The sequence below is a fragment of the Trichosurus vulpecula genome, chromosome 1 (genome assembly GCF_011100635.1).
Source record: "Trichosurus vulpecula isolate mTriVul1 chromosome 1, mTriVul1.pri, whole genome shotgun sequence".
Classification (NCBI taxonomy): Eukaryota; Metazoa; Chordata; class Mammalia; order Diprotodontia; family Phalangeridae; genus Trichosurus; species Trichosurus vulpecula.
In genome coordinates this window covers 15690855-15710359 of record NC_050573.1, presented here as the reverse complement: position 1 = coordinate 15710359, position 19505 = coordinate 15690855, and the positions used below count along the sequence as shown (strand labels likewise).

General features: G+C 49.9%; 1 protein-coding gene across 2 annotated transcripts in view; it reads right to left on the bottom strand.

Annotated features, from left to right (window-relative positions):
* Positions 1-1873: 1873 nt before the first annotated feature.
* The window catches only part of THOC5 (THO complex 5), a 37832-nt gene continuing 20200 nt past the window's right edge, over positions 1874-19505 (bottom strand). The window contains exons 8-21 of one of the 2 annotated variants that reach the window (XM_036757664.1): positions 15969-16101; positions 15194-15229; positions 14356-14433; positions 14099-14139; positions 13860-13959; positions 13330-13438; positions 11691-11792; positions 10312-10408; positions 8812-8926; positions 7900-8003; positions 7655-7742; positions 6996-7111; positions 6323-6513; positions 1874-4785 (exon numbers count right to left, since the gene is read on the bottom strand). In XM_036757664.1, coding sequence (XP_036613559.1) covers positions 4722-4785; positions 6323-6513; positions 6996-7111; positions 7655-7742; positions 7900-8003; positions 8812-8926; positions 10312-10408; positions 11691-11792; positions 13330-13438; positions 13860-13959; positions 14099-14139; positions 14356-14433; positions 15194-15229; positions 15969-16101 — 1374 coding nt within the window. In that variant the 3' untranslated portion in view covers positions 1874-4721. The remainder of the gene's footprint in view (positions 4786-6322; positions 6514-6995; positions 7112-7654; positions 7743-7899; positions 8004-8811; positions 8927-10311; positions 10409-11690; positions 11793-13329; positions 13439-13859; positions 13960-14098; positions 14140-14355; positions 14434-15193; positions 15230-15968; positions 16102-19505) is intronic. The other variant, XM_036757671.1, reaches the window with a different exon arrangement.

The following is a 19505-nucleotide window of genomic DNA, read 5'->3' as shown; positions in this document are numbered from 1 at the left end:
TTCCCATCCTGCAAAATGGTTACATTATCTACCCAGTAGAATGGCTATGAGAACAGTGTCTTGTAGAAGTGTCAGACACAAGTTGCTAATAGTCTTAGATGCCCAGAATAAATCCTGATGTTAAGAACTTCCAGCTCAGAAATGTCTATGATACGGTTGGTTTCTAAGTTGGGGGTTGCTTAGACCAAGTAAAACTTAGTTCAGAGTTAGAAGGGGCCCCTAACAATCTCTTCCTTCTCCACAGAAGGCAAAGAGAGGTCAAGAGGCTTTCTCAGGATCATCCTGTTTGTAAATGTTGCAGCTGGGATTTGAACTCAGCAGCCTCCTTGGGTTACCCTCTTCCCTTCCAATGGTCAGATTGGCCGGGGTACTGCCAATCCTACCTGACTACAAAATAATGTTATTTCTGATTGTTACAGGTAGCCAGGGACCAAGGTCTCAGGGCCTGGCCTTGTCTTGGGGAGCCTAGGCGGCAGTGGACTGATGGTGGCCTCTTCCCCAACCTTGCTCTGTCAAGTCCAACCTCACAAGTCTTCCATGAGCACATCTGCTTACTCAAGTACTTAGCTCTTAGTCTGACATTCCCTCACAGAGCTTGAGTTATACAACCAGAGTTTCAGAATCTCAGTTGCTTCCTCGTGAGATGTTTCCAGGTGAAGGCTGGAGCTAGGGGTGGCATGGAGGGGATTCTTACTGAGCCCAGGTCTCTACCCACTACTACACCATTGTGCCTCTCAGATGAAGGATAGGAAAATGCCCAATAAACTACAACACGTTATCAAGATGGAAGGCCATAGTCATTATGGGAGGCAGGGCAAGGATTTCAAATTTTGCATTGCGCTGACCCAGAGGAAGCTCTGGAGCTCTGCGGCAAAGCTCAGTGGCTGACTTATCTGAATTTGAAATGTCCATCTGTCCTTCCCACTAACATGTACTTTCCATGGTGTCCCTTAACTCAGGGGGCTCCAGGGAGGCTTCTTTTGAGGTTTCAAACACAGTGAACCCCTGCAGAAAAGGTGGGCTTACCTAGCCAAGGTCATCACTAAGACCAAGTTTAGAGCAAAAGTACCCATGCCTCATGGCTGGTTCCATTCCACAGTGACTAGTGAGAGGCAACAGGCCTGGCTGGCACCTTGACGACCAGGGACTCCAATCCCAACTCTAGCCTGAACTTGTTGTGTGGCTTTGGGCGTTACACTCTCTGGGCTTCAGTGTACAACTACAGGATCTCCGAGGTCCTTCCTCAGCTCTGTTGGCCACCTATGGGAGGAGGGGAAGAGAACAGAAGCACCCTCCTTCTGGCTCAGCTCTGGGAAGCAGAGATACAACTAAGGGTGCCCCTCCTGCTCATCTGATGGAGTTTTTCCTGACTCCGTTTAACCACCCCAACTCCTGTGCAAGTCCTAGGTTTTTGAGCACTGGAAAGGCACTTAATTTTATCCCCATTTTCATGGGCTCAGCTCATGCATGGTGACCCTCACCTTCTCTGGCCAACCACAGGATGCCTATCTTGTCCAACATCCCTGTTGTAGCAATGCCTGAACCTAGGCCAAGTGACCCACTCCAGGTCACACAGTTAGCTAATTCGTGGCAAAGCTAGCAGTAGAACCAGGATCTCCACGGGTGTAACAATCAAATAAAAGGAGTGGGAAAGGGTTTTGAAAAGTGTAAGGCTAATTATACAAGGTAAGGTAGGTGACCCAGAGTCACTGCCCTTGACTGACTGGGGGGCCCTTTGAAGCAAAGCAGCATTCATGGCAGGGCCAGGGCCAGGGCCAGAACCTGTCAGTGTGTGCACAGCTTTGCCTCCCAGGGCCCGGCAGGGCCGACCTCTCCTCTACATCCTCACTCGAATAAATATCAGGCAATGGGAGCCATTGGATTCTCTTTTTATTGACAGCATGTCAAAAAGAGCACATAGGCAGCTTAAACAGAACAAGCTGGGGAGGTGGGAGTAGAGATACAGAATATTCAAGGGGGAAAGTCCAAGACCAATCGTTCAAAACACAAGTAAAGCCAAGTGGGGGAGAATATCTACGCACCAAATAACTCTAAGAAAAGTCCGACATTCAAACCATAGAGGAATTGATACAAAGAGAGGTGACTAGGAGCCATTCCCCAGTGGGTAAGTGTTCAAAGGACATGGACAGTTTCAAAGACACCACAAAGGAGCAGGGATGGGGAACCAAAAGGAAATGTAGAGGTCAGTAAGTCCAAACCTGCCCTTTCACAAGAGGAAACGACTCGATGCCTCAATTAAGTAATGCTCCACAAGTTCACCAGAGGTTTTATCTCACACCCAAAGAATGAAAAGAGATATTAACTACAATGGATGACAGGAATATGGCACCTTCAGGAGAACCACCAAGGGCAACAGTGAATTCCTGGGTGATCTATGAAGACAGATACTAATCTACTGGTGGTGGGATGATGGATGGATCCAGCCATTCTAGAAATCAGTTTGGTATTGGGCAAGAATGAGCTGTTCATGTCCTTTGATCTGGGGACAACCCCCCCCCCCAAAGGTAAGATATCAATCACATAACATCATCTATACCAACATATTCATAGCCATGCTTTTTGTGGTAATGATGAACTGGAAACGCAGAGAGAGACAGAGAGAGCATGCGCATGCGCACACGCGCATGCACACACCATCAAAGCGGGCACGGCCAAACAAACTCTTATGTAAAAATAGTGGAGTATTACTGTTCTATAAGGAACATGAATTACCAAGAATTCAGAAGCACGGGAAGACTAAACTGAGGCAGAATGAAAACAGCAGAACCAAGAAGAATATATACACAATATACTAATGTAAAGAAAAACAAAGCTGAAAGGCAGCTAACTCCGATTAAACGAGGTGACTTATCTTGGTCCCCACTCCTCTTGGTATAAAGGTGGGGGCCTATGGACAGAATGTTGCTTATGCTTTTAGACTTAATCCTACCACCTGGTTTTTCTTTTTCACAAGGAAAATTCCACTGGGGAAACACAAAGATCTTGTCAAGATAAGGGGCAATGTTAAAATACAAAGGGTTCCAATTCAGTTCTGGTCCTACTCCATAAGAAGGTTTGGGATCCATGCTATTAAAATGTGACATCTGGTAAGGGGCAGCCATGAACTGCGGGAAGCTGCAGGTGTTTCTTTTTCTCAGCATCTTTGGGAAATGGCCATGAATTAGCCGAGAGAGAGACCTGGAAGGCCAGGGGAGAAACCAAGAATCCATGTAATGAGGTGGAGGAAAGAGGAAGGGGAAGCCCTGAGGCACCTGCGGCTTCCCTGTGCCTGCTCATCTCTAAGCGAAGGGGTCAGAGGCTCCTCTTGGCTTCTGGTCATTACTAGCCCCGAGCGTGCCTGGGCTCAGCCCCAGCTCTCGAGTGTCCTTTCCTATCACTGACTGGGGATACTTTAGTCGCTCCTATCCCAGGAGCCCCTCTCTCCACAAATCCCTAATAATCCATAGGGAGAAACATACACAGCACAGAGATGGGGAAAGTGCAGTGGGTTTGGAGTCAGAAGACTTGGGTCTGAATGGTGCTACTTAGCTACTAGCTCAGTGACCTCAGGCAAGTCACTCAGGCCCTGTGGGCCTCAGTTTCCTCTTCTGTAAAAAGAGAAGGTTTGATCAGATGTCTTCTGAGGTCTCTTCTAAGTCTCACCCTTACGTTGGCCCCTGCTTGCTCCCCTGCACAAAGGGAGCTGCTTCTTTCTTTTCCTCTCTGCTCTCATGAAGTAGGCGGGCTATTCTGGAGGATTCTCTAGCAGCAGCAGCAAGGAGCCCACCGGCCCCCCCAGGAACTAGCGCCTCCTTGCTGAGCTCCCGCCCATCCCGGGCTGCTCCCGATCCCGCTCTCGCTCTGGCTGCTGAGTCAGTGGCCTGTCTTCCAGCCAAGAATAGAAGTCAAGGCTGCAGTGCAGGTTCCATTAAAATGCTATTTTTAGGCTCCCTTTCCATCTTATTCAGTACACACAGCAGTGAGACCACAAGGGGATGCAGGCGGCTTGGGCAAGGGATGCTGGCCATGACTGAAATGCAGGGGCCTCAAGAGCCGAGGTCAAATGGGCTGGGGAGAAACTAAGGACAAGGGGGCAGAGGCTGCTCCTGAGGAAAGGGGGCCCTTCCATCATGCAGAATCACCTCTGAAGGGAAGAGACTTACAAGCCACAATCCTGATCAAATCGCAGCAAAGGCAGAAAGAAAGGAGAGTCTGATTGTGGAATTAAGTAGAAGTCTGCCAGACCAAGGAAGGAGAGACGGTGAATGAAGGTGGGGTGGTTGTCTCTTGGGCAAACATGAGAGGATTCCTTACCAACCAGAATCTGAGAGGCTTCATTGAGAGAGACCAAACACAGTATTTTATAAGCCACATAACCAGAGTGATGGGTGGATGTGATAGATGAAGCAATGGAAGTGACCCGCCCAGCATGACACAGCAGCACCCCCAACCCCCAGCTTGGTTAGGCAGGAAGCAAATCAAAGGCCTATCTACACCCCACTCCCACTGCCAAGGACAAAATCCTTCACGCAAACACGCAGAGGACTGAGCTCACTTCACCCAGGGACATATTTAATATGTTAAAAATACAAAATTGACTTCAGATGATCTGCAGAAGCACACAAGTCACACTCATGGTGTGGAAGCCTCGTGCCCACCCACTGCTGGAAGCTTGCCAGGTGATGGACGGACAGATGGATGGACGAAAGGCAGTCTGGCAGTCAACGATGACTGAAGAATCCCTGTGGATGGTTGTACTTGAACGGCTTCATCCGACTGGGACCCCTAGGGAAAGAGGCACACACATGCTTTGAGTGCTCATCTGGCAGTGCCAAAGGCACTGGGCACAGCACAGGAGGCTGTGGCCGGCTCTCTGAACTTTGCCAGTCACTTTCCTCTTTAGGGTGCAAAGTTAAGATATTCCGGACCTAGACTTAAATCTGAGGGCCCTTTCACCTTCTGATGAAGATGGGGGCCTGCCTCAGTGAGCCTACAAGGCCCCTTCACTGCTACAGGCACAGAAGTGATATGCATATGATAGAATATGTGAATATGAAGATGATGGAATTTTAGAGCTAAGAAAGACCTTTGAGGCAGCTGGTCTAATTTTCTCACTTCAGGATTGTGGACAATTAAGGCCAGTGATTTGCCCAAAGTCAGGGGCTATTTGGGGCAGAACCAGAACCAAGACCCAAGTCTCCTGACTCAGCTTTGCGCCTGCCCCTCACTGGTCCATAGCTCCAATTCCAGCTTTCAGCAACAATCCCGTTTGCAGGAGATTTGAGACAGAAATCTGATCCTCCAGGTGCTTTCATGCCCTCTCAGCCCCTGGTTCACTAGGTCTAAGTCAGCCAGCCAGGAAGCCTCCCTTGCCAGAAATGCTCAATTTGGAGGACAGATGTTCTGCTAAAAGAAGTGGTCCTTCAGAGAACATGTAAAATAAATCCATTCTGGGCACCAGCTAGGACTATGAAGACAGGCTATGAGTGAGGTAGGAAGGGCTGAGAGGAGAAAGGAAGTAGAGGGAGGGAGGGACAAAGAGAAAGGCGGGGGGAAGGATGGGGAGTGAGGGGAAAGAGATAGAAAGTTGGAGGGAGGGAAGAAGGGAAGAAAACATCCAGGGATTCATTGGGGGAACCAAGCAATCTGGTAGGAGAGAACCCTTTTCCTCAACCTGACAGAGCCAGACACCGATGGGTCCTTTTCAAAGATGTCAGCCAGGAGGCGGATTTTTGCTGAGCATTTCCTATCTGTGGATCGGGGGGTGGGGTGGAGGTGGCCAGGATTTCCTCCCTTAGGACATGTCAGGGAAGAAGGCAGCTATACAACAATCAATGAGTGGATAGAAATAGGTTTCTAAGCTTCTCCTTCCTTATTACTGCTCCTGCCTGTTTCTGTACCAAAGAGATAAAGAAAATACTGAAAATTCATCTCAAAGGATTTGAAATCTACTCTTTAGGAAAAAAAAGAGCGGTCTGTGGAAAGGACCTAACACCAAAGATGAAAAATAACCTCCTGCCTTGCTGTAGGCCCAGTCACTCAGGAAGCCCAGGGGCAGAAGCCACGAGATGGAGGAAGAGGCTCCTGATAAAATGGACCCTCACCTGAGGATGAGGAGAGTGGACTGGATGCCCTTTGATGCCAGGCAGAGGCACATCCCTGGACTTGTGCTGAGTGCCTTTGGAATCTGCTTTGCTCACTGGCAATCCTGTCACATTTTCAGGCTCAGTTGGAAAGCCGGCCTCCTCTCTAACTGCTGAGGTGGCCTTTGGTGATGGTCATTCCCACCAGGCCCGGCCCCCGCAAAGCCCAGCCTGCTCACCTGACCAGTCGGAGACACATTTTCTCCTGGGGAAATTCCTTGGGCCCTTCCACACTGGTGTCGTGGCTCTCCGTCTCCAGGTAGACATCGAGCATGACGCACAAGCGCTGCAGCTGATTGGTCAGGAGCTGGTGGCCAGGCTTGGGGCCATAAAGCTCCCGGTGGCACACGCTGACCTCACTCTCCATGGCCTGTGACAGATACAAGATGCCTTGTCACCAATGAGTGCATCTCCACCCCAATGCCTAAGCTTGGCCCAGGAAACCCAATGTTCCCCAAAGCAGCCAATTCCCCTCATTCCTGCCCTCCACAACATGGTCATTCAGGTCTCCATGGGCCAAGGCCTGGAGTCCTCCCTCTTTTTCCTTGCCCAGTGCTGTGACAGCAGCTGGCAGACCTTCCCTGGTCTATCTCCATGGGCCCAGATTCTCTCTGATCCCACAGTCAGGGGGCTGGATCAGGCCTGAGGGCAGCCGGCTGTGGGTCTCAAAGACTCTGGCAGCCAAGCCTGAAGGCTAACAATGAAGCTGTGCTTGGAGGCCTCTGAGGTCCCACTCCCCCAGCGGAGGTGACGCTATCTAGAGTAAGGTGGGCGGCTGCTGGGTAACTGGAGCGCTCCCTGGTGAGTCAATCTTCCCCCCGCAGAGCCAGCACCGCACCGGCCGTCCCTCACCCGGATGTTATCATCATTACTGCTGGTCTTCTCTCCTTTCCAGTTCAGAAAAAGTCGGAAAATGGGTGGGATGGAGGAATAGCCTGGGTTCAGCACCACAGCTGCCTGAAGCTTGGCTGGAAAGACAGAGAGGAGAAAAACAAACCACGTGACAAAGAAAAACACCTGGCCAGTCAGCTGATGCTCACATCCTGTGTCTGAGTTACCCCCAAACCCATGGGAAGCTGGGGGAGTATTTGGGCAGCACGACCCAGCTCATCCCCCATGGAGGGGCACCTCATGGAGAAGCCACGCTCCAACAAGGACTCTGGATCACTGGCCACCCTGATCCCTGGGATGCGGTATCCCCAGCTACAGCACCAGGAGCGGGCACAAGTCAGGGGAATCTAGGAAGCAAGAGAAGCACGAGCAGAGGCCTCCCAAGGCAGTGGGGATCAGAGAGGCGCTCTCAAGAGTCTGAACCTGCCGCTACCCAGAAGCAGTGATACCAGGGCTAGGCTGGGGGACCACACAAAAGCAGCAGCACCTCAAGGCCCCTCCTTGGCTTTCTTTCACCCATCTCGGGCTCCTCACAGAAGGGCCCCATCTCCATGGCTCTGCTCTCCCACCAAAGCCCTGAGCAAACAGCCAGTGGGGGAAGGAATGGAAGACAACTTTACCTGTCCCTCTCTCGATGAGTGCCAGGTAGTACAGGTGTGTGTCCTCTGCCAGCCCAGCCTCCACAATGTCCCGGGTATAAGGCAGATCCTGCAACAGAACCAGGAGAGAGAGGAAAGCAGTCACTCATTGGGGTGTGAACATGCATGTGTGCCCCAGAGACCGTGTGTGTGAATGTGTGTTATCCAAGCCGCACATGTGGAGGCTCACAGTGAAAGCAGCTCTCTCCCTCCTTCCCACTACGTACCAGGTAGTCCTCATAGGCGACTGCCACCCACTTCACAAGGCGGGACACAATTTTTGTGGGGAAAAGGTGCTGACACTCACTGGTGACTGGCACAATGCCATGCTCTTTAAGAGAAAAGAGAGAAAGCAGGGTTATGTGACAAGAAGATGTCGTGGTGGTGCTGAGCCAGCAACCTCCCCACTGGGCTCTCTGGCTGCCTCAGACAGGGCTCCAGGAGCACAGGCAGGCGCTTGGCGGTCCTGTCGTCATTACCTGTGTCCAATGTTCAGGACAGACAGTTGGACCTCCGCACCTGACATGGCTCCACTGTGAGAAAAATCAGATATTCACTGCTTCTGACAGCAAACACTGGCTAGTGAAATGAAATCCCCTGGCCCTACAGCTCCCTTGGCTTCAGTGGGAGAGGCCAGGGTGCCCCTCAGGGACAGTGCCCCAACTTCCACACACAGATGAACCCATGAGGGGCTTTAGCACTAATGAGTCGCAGAGCTGCTGGCACTCAGGTCCAAGGGGGATGGGCAGAAGTGGTCGCTGCAGAGCCAGAGCCGGGGGGCTGCACCTCCACCCTGAGCCCAGAAATCATACCCCAAGGTTCTTCAACAGTGAATCAACTCCCCAAACTAGGTAGAAACCCCCTGCCCATGCTCATGCTTTTCTATCTGCTGGGGGTGCCCAGGCCTCAGGCTGTCCAAGAAGGGACAAGGGCATCCCTGATGCTGTGTGGGGGAGGAGCTAGGAATCGTGCCCAACTTCCCTGGCAATGACCCTGCCTGACTTCTCCTCTCCTGACCCAGCAGAACTTGTTGAGGGGCAGTGCAGCTCAGGATGAGAAACTCAAGGAGAGTAAGACAAGCCCCTGTGGCGATGTCTAGTCTAGGTGCTGCCCAAAGTTTGGTTTGATGCCAGACCTACCCAATGAAGCAAACTGTTTGGTAAGAGCTAAGCGGGCCTGCAGCCGTGTCCTCAGCAGCTTCATGGTGGTTTCCATGTGGCTGGCACTCAGCGAGTTGTCCGCAGTTACTGTGTGCTGAGGAGGAGAAGGCCCACATCAGTGCCCAGCTCTGCCCTCTCTGCACCCTCCACACCCACTCTCAAAGGGGCAGGGATGGCCTCCATGCCCCAGGTGATGCAGACTGGCAGAGGAGGCTGGACTCAGGGCCAGGAGGCCTGAGAAGGACAGAGTCTCGACTGAAGCTCAACCTCTAAATCCCCAGGAGATGCCTGAAGAGGACTTTAAGGAAAATTTGGCACATGGGCATTTCATAAAAGGCTGATGAATGAATGAATCAATCAGTGAATATTCAACCACAAGATGCCCTATGTTTCCTGAGGGTCAGTTCCAGTTCTTCCATGCGAGGCTGGTCATGGAAGAGAGGAAAGCAGCCAATGCTGTGCCCACATCCCTATGCCCAGCAGGTCATGTTCAATTCAAAGGAGTCGAGGGCCCAAAGCTGTCTCCAACTCCCATGGCTAGAAAGCCCAGGCAGCTTTTTTTTTTGGGAGGGGGGTGCGGTGCAGGGCAATTGGGGTTAAGCCACTTGCCCAAGGTCACACAGCTAGTAAGTGTGTCAAGTGTCTGAGGCCGAATTTTAACTCAGGTCCTCCTGACTCCAGGGCCGGTGCTGTACTCACTGCGCCAACTAGCTGCCCCACAAGCAGCTTTATTTCTAAGTAGGGCTACCCTGCCGTCCCCTGGAGCTTGTGAAAAACGGTAAGAGAGTCTGAACAGGCTGCCCAGAACAGTGCCACCATGATGCTCGACTGTATTGTTATTGTATTTGTTTAATTTGAAGATCTTCCCATCCATTAATATGCCCATGTGCCCTGCTTAAGTCACATGGAAGCCTGCCTGTGGTGGGAAGAGTTTGCTGAATAAATGGAACAGGACAGGGTGGAGTAGAAAGTTAGAGCAGGACTGTGATGCCCTCTGACCCTGAAGTGTATATATACCCAGAGGTTAGAATTTTGCTTTGGGGGTCGCTCATGGGAAGGGTGTTCCTGTGATGTATCCAGATGAGACTCTGCGTAGCCGTTAAGAAGCCTGCCGGCTTTGAAAACCCAGATGTTGGTGCTTCTCCCTCTGGTAACTATGTATGTATTGCTATGGACAGACAGAAGCCCTGTCTGCTGATTTGTGTTATTTGCTCTGTTTATATAATTTCTGCTTGTAATTTCTGTTTCTGTTTTCTCTAAAGTTCAGGGTGCTGATTTTCTCCTGAACTAAGTGTATATATATATGTATATATATGTTTGCTTAAAGTAAGACTGTTGACCCTTTTACAGTTGCTTTCCTTCAGAAAAGCAGATGCAAGAACCTGTGCTGGCATCCCTCCTGTGTGCTGGTGTTATTGTTCTTACACCCCCACAGCAGCTGCAAGCAACATTATTGTTAGACCAACTCAGCATACGTACCTGTGGCTGCTCTTTGGGGAAGTGCAGGCCCCCCAGCTTCTGCACCCACAAATAGGGATGCCCCAGTTCAAGTACATAGTCACTCAGGGTCAAGATGCTGCAGTAAAAGACATGGGTCATTTTGGTCAAGGTTGGAGCCTCCTCTCAGGGCCACCCTTCCCCTCCCTCCCTTCTCCAAGAGGCGGCTCGTCTACACCCCCCACCAGACACCCCACCTTGGCTCCAGTTCTTCCCTTCCCTCTGGCTGTGCCCCAGCTTGAATCTCACTGCTGATGTGGCCTCTAACAAGCTGCATGACCTTAGGCAAGCTACTTCACTTGGATGGGTCTCAGTTTCCTCATTTGTAAAAGGTGGGAACAGAAGATTTGCAAGATCCCTTTCCAACCGTGAGGCTTTAGACACAATGTCCTCCTCCAAGGAGGACATCCCTGTGCCTTCTCCTCCTTCATCCCAGTAAAAAGTGACATCTTCCTTCTGAGGACTCTTTGAAAGACTCTCCTCTGGTGCAGTCACAAGCCAGCTTGTGTGAGTGAATGAGTGAGTGTGAGAGAGAGTGTGTGCGCGCGCGCATGTGTGCGTGCATGTGTCCATCCTCCATTTGTCCATGCCAGGTCATGGTTCCCATGCTGTCTGCAGTGCAGGATCGCTTACTAACTGGGATCGGCCCTCCCTGAGTTCTTCCCGAAGAGCTGAGCCTGTAGACAGCCAGCATGGCACGGAGGACATAGAGCCCTAGACATGGAGGCACAAGGACCTGGGTTCAAATCCTTCCAAGAGGCACAAGCTGTGTGACCTGACTTGCCCTCTCTGGGCCTCGGCTTGGCCATGTGTTAACATGACAAGGCTGGACTTTAAGGGCCCTTGGTTCCCTCCCAGCTCTGGGAGGCTCTGCCCGTTTAGGATTGTCCGAGGTGTCCTCTCGTAACCAACCAAAGCAATGAGGACTGGCTCTCCACTCTCTTCCCATCAGTTTTAAGCCACTTGCTCTGAATCTACCCAAAAGGCACCCAACCCTCTGGACTCCCAAGGAAAAGGGCTGCCTTTGCTCTCCATTCCATCCCACAGCGCTGTGAGGGCAGCTGTCGAGTGCTAACATCATTACCCTTTTACAGAAGAGCCTGAGGACTCTTCTGAGGTAAGTGAATGGGAAGCTTCTGAGCCAAGATTCAAACCCACGTCTCCTGACACCCAGGCCAGTGTTCTTCCCAGCGTTCCACACCTTCGTCCCCTGCTCTGAAGGATGCTCAGGGAGTCACTATACAACTGCCCTTCTAACAAACTACTTACCCTAAGAGTCTAAGACAGTTCCACTGAAAACTTGGACTCCCATGGACCTTATGAGAGAGGCTGAGTGGGAACCACCAGCTGGGCTGACTTACCCAACTTTATCAAACTGGTACTGGTTGGCTGGGTTGGGTGTCTTCTTGCCATGATCCCCAGGATACAGGCAGCTTAAGATCATGTCAGGAGACAGCAGATCACTAGGAAGAGGGTGGAATGGAGAGGTGTGAGGACTGCTAATAGGAGCTCTGGTCTGTGCTCCAGCCTAGGCATCCCTGAGGGCCGCTCCCACCTTCCACTGCTCTCGGCCTAACTCAGGGCCCTGCCCCAAAGAGCTGTGGGATTCTGTAGCAGGTTTTCACAGATACTCTCAAATCTCTCACCACCTATGAGATGGGGCATGCAAGCATCCATAATGCCATTTTACAAAAAAAGAAAGGGACTCCCCAGGGTCATTAGTTGGAGATGGGAGGAAAGGCCAGGTCTGACCAAGATCTTGCTCCCAGAGAGGAAGTGGTTAGTTAGGGATGATCATTCTATTTTTTGCTAGGAAACTTACACATGGCAGGAGGATCAACGTGTCACCTAGTGGCCTGGGCATCCTGCCTGCAGCATGGCCAGGTGACCCTGACAAAGGACTAATGCAGACTGAACAGGCTGCTTGGTACCCTTTCGGCAGACCCCCTGCACCACACATCTGTGTTACTAAGGGTAAAATTTCTGCTGAACTCCAAGTGTCACATCTGCCTCTGTTTGGCAATGTAAGCCCAATCTCCACCTAATCACAGCAAACACAGCCCCTGTCCACTCCAGACCCCCTGAGGGAAGAGACAGTATCTTCTGCACTAGAGACAAGGTGACCCAACAAACCAGAACAGAGAGCTGGCAACACCGACCTTGCCACCACTCACAAGGGCTGGGACAGAAAATAATTAAGTGTGACAGGCAGAGGAGAGCTGGCCCCATTCTCTCGCCAGCAGGCAGACAGAGAATCCATTTCATCCAAAAGGAAGGTGAAGCGTGTCCCTTCACCTGACTGAGGGGGAGATTCTTCATGGCACCACTTTCTTTCTGGCTGAATTTATGGGGTATATCCTCTGACTAATTGTTTTTACAGATGAGAGATCAGACAGGGTTGCAGGCTCATGTACAGAGCTGAGGGAGCTTAATGGCCACAAAGCCCCCAAGGGCCCCATCATGGCTCACAGGATAGAGAGCCCAGGCAGCTTTTGGGAACCTCGGGCTCCCTCTGACAGGCTCAGGAAGAAACAGAGGCACCTGTAACCAAAGTCCCTTGAAGAGGACGGCACTCCAGTAGAGCTAAAAGGGGGCTCTTCCTGTCATGGCCCCCCTTCTCCATGAACATGGCCATCTGCTCAGGCTCCCAGAGCCCTCGATCTCTGCTGCGCTCACACCAATAAGGAAGGCCCTGTCCACCAGCCCTCCTACCTGCCCATGCCAAAGGCTGAGCGTGGCTGCTACGGGCGAGCCCAGGGACAAAACCAGCACCCCCAGGGATGTCCTAAGAAAGCTGAAATGGCAGAGAACCCAAAGGTGCCACTCGAGACATTCCGCCATCAGAGCAGGCCCTGGTTGTGGCCAGTGGGCTGCTCCTTCTGTCCGCTATAGTCTGGGCACCAGCATGGGCGGGTGGGACTGCTGCTCGTCTAGAGGCCAAGGGGTGGGGGTGGGCACACACTTCTGGGACAGAACAACTTGAGGTTTGGGAACACATACCCTGCGCTGATTGGAGTGATGATCTCAGTTGTGGTGCTCACTCTAGCCTTCACAGTCATGATGTTGAGGTTCATGAGATAGTAAAATGTCAGATGGAGCACGCTGTCATCTGTAAGGGAAGGGAGAGGGGTATAAGAGGCAGACCACAAATACGGCCCATCTAGGCCAAGGTGCCCAACTGACAGGAGAGAATGGGCATCAGGCCACACAGCTTGCAAACGCGCTGGGCCAGGAGCGATGCATGCCAGGCCAAGAGCCACATCAGCGGCTTCCTCCCCTAGTCAATCCTTCCACGCCACCCCACCCCTCCACAGTAGGAAGAGCAGAAAGGCTCATCCAGGGATGAACTTCATACTCTCCAAGGTGTTGGAAAGAAGCTCTCCTCCTCCTACCATTTCAAGCCCCCAAAGCTTCAGAGGCAGCATGGGAGGCATTTAGCTTAGTGACAGGAGAGACCTGGGTTTGAATCAGACTCCACCTCTTCCTAGCTGTGTGCTGAGGCCTTGTCCTGGGACCTCCCACTGTCTCACCTTTGCATTTGAGGTCGAGCATGACAGACAATGGGTGTCTCTTGAGCATCTCCTTCCGCTTGTCATCCAGCTGAACCCCCAGGGTGGGGCGTCGGCGTTTCTGGGGAAAAAAGACCAGAAATCCCCTCCTCAGTGCTGCTGCCTCAGCTTCCTCAGGAGCCTCCCCCTGCACCCCCCAATCTTTGGTCATCGGCCCCAAGGCTATCCCCAATTCCTGATCCCAGAGGCAGGGCTCTTACTGTGGTCTGCTCCTCCTCAGCATCTGAGTCACTCTCGTCATCTGCATCCAAAGAGAGAGAGAAGCCAGGGCTGCCCAGAGGGCTCCGGAAGGGCCCTCTGCACCCTCTCCGAGCTGCCTCATTAGCACACTGTCAGGGAGGGCTCCAGCCACACGGTCTAACACCAGGACTCCACAGAACCAGATGTGGTGAGATGGTCTCAGACTGCAGCAAGGAAGGTATGGGAAGGGGAAAACCCAATCTAGCCGGGGCTTTACCTTGAGAATCCTCGGGCGGTTTGTACAGAGCCTTGGCTTCTTCCACACTGCCTTCTATGGCCACAGACAATTTTTTATCTGAAGGCAATTTGAAAAAACAGCACTTCAGGTCAATCTCATGGAACCCTAGGCCAAGAGAACTCAAGAACTATGACTTAATTACTGCATAAGATGTTTCCTGGGGGCCGGCAGTCAGGGAGTCTCTAGAAAAGCAGGGAAAGCTGGTCGGTTTGGATCTTCAGGCCACCACATTAGAACAAAAGGCCAAGATATGGCCAAGGAGTGAGGCAGTGAGTGAACGCCTCTCCCTAGCTGTGCCACAGATGCAGGGCGCTGTCTAGATGAAATCCCCCAGGGATCCTCCTGTTATTAGGCTTGTGAGCTCCTGCCCTGAAAGTCTGCCGATAGAGGCCTGAGACCATGGCTTCAAGCCCAGTTCTTGGGCTGTGCCATCTTCTCCACCTGGCCATGAAGCCTGAACTCACAGAGCTTAAGATGGGAGGTCAGACTGATCAGTGAAAGGCCAGCAATCCATAGCTCCCAATTTTCTGACTTTCCCAATTTGGTGGGCTCTAGCAGTCAAAGGGACCCTCAGTTCTCTATATTAAGTGGGCCAAAAAATTCCAGGATGCCAAGCCATTGAAACAGTGTCTCAAGGGGTGGCAAGTCACTACTGTCTAGCCTAGCGTATGACTACTTAAAATCAGTAACCTCACACGGTACTGGACAAATGTCCTTGGCTACCTTCTGAGCAAGTCTGATGCTTGGGGTCCTACCAGGAAAATGGATAAGGTGGGTAGGCTTATCTTGAAAGACACAAAAAAAGAAAAATACTCACCCTGCCTAGGGGGCTGAGAGGAAGGTTTCATGTAAGCTAATGCAGAAAACAGGACAGAGAAGAGGAGGGGGAAAAAAGGAGACAGAAAGGAGAGAAGACTCAAGAAAAGAGGCAGTAATGCAGTAATGCACTGGTGCACAGTCAAAGGGAAGAGAGGTGCCCTATGCTGGAAACAGAGCAGAGCCTTCATCTGGCAGGCAGGCAGGGCAAGGGGAGGCACTAGCCAGACCTCCCAGCAGCCTCTGGGATTGGAGAGGTGGCTAGGCCCACAGAGTCCCAAGCATTCTCTGGGATGAGAACTGCATTGCCTTCTTCCTATCCTTTTGTTGACAACATTTCTCCAGGCATCAAAAAAGCACACGGTGGCTAGGGCACAAAGGAAAGCCAGTGCCAAGGCAGTGGCAAGTGAGTGATGAGTGGGGAGGGGGCCAGAGTTCCTTGAGAGACAAAGGATACAGCCCTAGCCTGCCCCGCCTGCTTGTGAGGCTTGCTAACCTTGCCAGACTCAAAGGCAAGAGCATCTCAAATGCTGCTGTTTCATCAGCTTCCTCCAGCCTTGCTCAGCACCAGGGACAGCCAAGGAGAAGCCTCCATGCTGGGAAGGGAGGGGAGCGGAGGGATAAAGCCACCCAACCCTGAGGGAAGCATTACCTGAGAGCCCCCAAATGCTGCCAGGGACATGCTTTTTTCTGCAGGGAGCTGTGAAATTCGACAGGGCCACCTGAATACCCCAATCTAGCCCTTGCTGAGCCCACCCTGGCTTCCAGACACTTACCACAGGCCTGCCCATAAGCATTGGCTTGCACAAAGAGCACGTAGAGGGGTGGGGGAAGGTGTCGGGCCGTCTCAGATTGCTTGTGGGCCTGGTCGAATGGCATAAAGAGGTACTCCTGCACAGGGAGCGAGGCCTGACCAAAAGAAAAACCAGAAGTGACCCATCCGAAAACGGCTCTGAGGCCACACTGTCCCCTGGCCTGGGGGGGAAGCACCTCCCATCCCCATCACAACCTTGGGAGAGGGAGAGGAGGCTGAGGAAAACAAGGCCTTGCCTTGGCAAGTGTTAGAGACAGAATCTGAACCCTCACCACCAAGACCAGCATTCTCTGTCATCTTATCTATGCCACACTGCCTCTAGGTCAGAAAATATCAAACCAGAATAGTTTGTCCTTGTGGGAAAGGAGGAGCCTGGCAGCCTCAGCCTAGCCCTCCTCCTGCTGCAGCAGCAAGGGCTGCTGACTGGCACGGCGGAGCCCCTGCGGCACAGCCCAGACAGGAAGGCCCAGAAAGGTGCCTGATGTGCTCTTCCCAGCTGAAGCAGATGGCCGGTGAAGTCCCTTGCAAATCCCGTGACTCCTCCCAAGGGCCCCTGACACCCGTGTCCATCTTGGTCATGGAGGTCCAGAATACCCAGACCCACAGACCCTCTGAGCTGGAAAGGACCTGAGAGGTCATCCAGCCCATATGGTACCTGATCAGGAATCCCTTCCTTTCTTGGACTCACCCAGCCTCTGCTCATAGACCTCCAGTACAGACCTCAAGGCAGCTCCCTCCACTCTGGGTCCCCACATCAGGTCTCCATTTCCCCTTCTACACTGGTGCCTTTTCTCTGGGATTACCTGGCATTCTACCTCTAAAGACCTTGCACATACAGAATGGTTTCTGTGCTGACTCCCCCAGTCCTTGAGGACAGAACAGGGACTGTGGACTTGCCTTTCTTCATACGCTTCTTAGCATGAAGTGCAAAGCAAGCATTTAATCCAGGCTGGTGGCTGAATCTACCTTTTTGGAACTTCAAAGAAGTTATTCCCTTGCTTGTTCCAAGGTGCTCCCTTGGTGTTAGTTCCAAACTGACCAGCCTCACCCTCGGATCCTGACCATTCCTGAATGGAACAGCTTTATGAGACGGCCAGGTTTGGCCTTAGGGAGGTATGGGACGACATCTAATTTGGACTCGTGGTCCCAAACTAACATGGGGGGCGGGGAGGCCTAAACATTAGAATCCCTTTAGGATCAACAGCTGTGTCCTTCAGTGCCCTTAACTGGGAGGCTGATATGATCACAGACCGTCCCCCTGAGCACAGAGTCAAAACCTCTAGCGGCTATGGCAGCCTTGGACTTCCAGTGACTGACTTCTGATGCAGCCTATGCAATCCCAACAAAAAGGAATTTTTACTGTATCATCCTTTTTACAATGGTGCCATCTCCTCCCATACACTGTTGTCACCAAGCTGTCCTCGCAAACATTCAAGTACCATAAACCAGGGTGCTAGCATTTTCAAGGAGCAGGTGAGGTCAAAGGCAGGCTGGCCCACTGAGTATCTCTACTGACATACATGTTTCTCTGCTTCAGGCCTTTTCTCTGCTGCAGTTCCTATTGTATCCTTCATGGCTTGGGACACTGCCCTCAGAATCACTTTATATCAAGAAAGAAGTTAAGGAGGTGAATAGAATTTTAGAAAAGGTAGCTGTAATAGACCTCTGGAGAAAACTGAATGGGGAGAGAAAGGAATATACCTTTTCTCAGTGATACATGGTACATACACAAAAATTGACCATGTACCAGGGCATAAAAACCTCACAATCCAGTGCAGAAAGACAGAAATAGTCAATGCATCCTTTTCAGATCATGATGCAATAAAAATTATTTGTAATAAAGGGCCATGTAAAGATAGACGTCAAACAACGAATTATAGAAACAAACAATAACTTCTTTCAAGGGAATGATAATAATGAGACAACATACCAAAACTTATGGGATGCAGTGAAAGTAGTTCTTAGGGGAAGTTTTATATCTCTGAATGCTTACATGAATGAAATAGAGAAAGAGGAGATCAGTGAATTGGGCATGCAACTGAAAAAGCTAAAAAAAGAACAAAATGAAAATCCCTAATTAAATACCAAATTAGAAATACTGAAAACCAAAGGAAAGATTAATAAAATTGAAATTAAGAAAACTGTTGAACTAATAAATAACATTGAGAACTGGTTTTATAAAAAAACAGTAAAACTGACAAACCTTTGGTCAATTTGATTAAAAAAAAGAAAACCAAATTACCAATACCAAAAATGAAAAGGGTGAATTCACCTTCAATGAAGAGGAATTAAAGCAACAATTAGGAATTATTTTGCCTAATTGTATGCCCATAAATTTGACAATCTTAGGAAAATGGATGAATATTTACAAAAATATAAATTTTCCAGATTAACAGAAGAGGAAGTAAAATACTTAAATAACCCCATCTCAGTAAAAGAAATTGAACAAGCCATCAATGAACTTCCTAGGAAAAAAATCTCCAGGGCCAAATGGATTTACAAGCAGATTCTATCAAACAGTTAAAGAACAATTAATTCCAATACTTTATAGACTATTTGGGAAAATAGGTGAAGGAGTCCTACCAATTTCTTTTCATGACACAAATATGGTACTGATACCTAAACCAGGAAGGGTCAAAACAGAGAAAGAAAATTATAGATCAATTTCTCTGATGAATACAGATGCAAAAATTTTAAATAAAATATTAGCAAAAAGATTACAGCAACTTTATTTCAGGAATGCAAGGCTGGTTTAATATTAGGAAAACTATCAGCATAATTGATCAAATCAACAACAAAGTTAGTAGAAACCATGATTATCTCAATAGATGCAGAAAAAGCTTTTTAACAAAATACAACACCCATTCCCATTAAAAACACTAAAAAGCATAGGAATAAATGCAGTCTTCCTTGAAATGATAAGTAGCATCTACCTAAAACCATCAGCAAGTATTATATGTAATGGCGATAAGCTTGAAGCATTTCCAACAAGATCAGGGTGAAACAAGGATGTCCATTATCACCCCTATTATTCAATTTGGTACGAGAAATGTTAGCTTTAGCAATAAGAGAAGAAAAAAATTGAAGGAATTAGAATAGGCAAAGAAGAAACTAAGTTATCACTCTTTGCAGATGATTTGATGAAATACTTGAAGAATCAAGTAAAAACTACTTGAAATGATTAGTAACTTTAGCAAAGTTGCAGGATATAAAATAAACCCACATAAATCTTCAGCATTCCTATATATGACTAATGAAGCCCAATAGCAAGAGATTAAAAGAGAAATTCTATTTAAAGTTACTGCAGACATTATAAAATATTTGGGAGTCTACCTGGTAAAAAACAAACCCAGGAACTATATAAACACTATTATAAAACACTTTTCACACAAATAAAGTCAGATCTAAATAACTGGAAAAACATCCGTTGCTCATGGTTAGGCCGAGCTAATATAATAACAATGACAATTTTACCCAAATTAATTTCTTATTCAGTGCC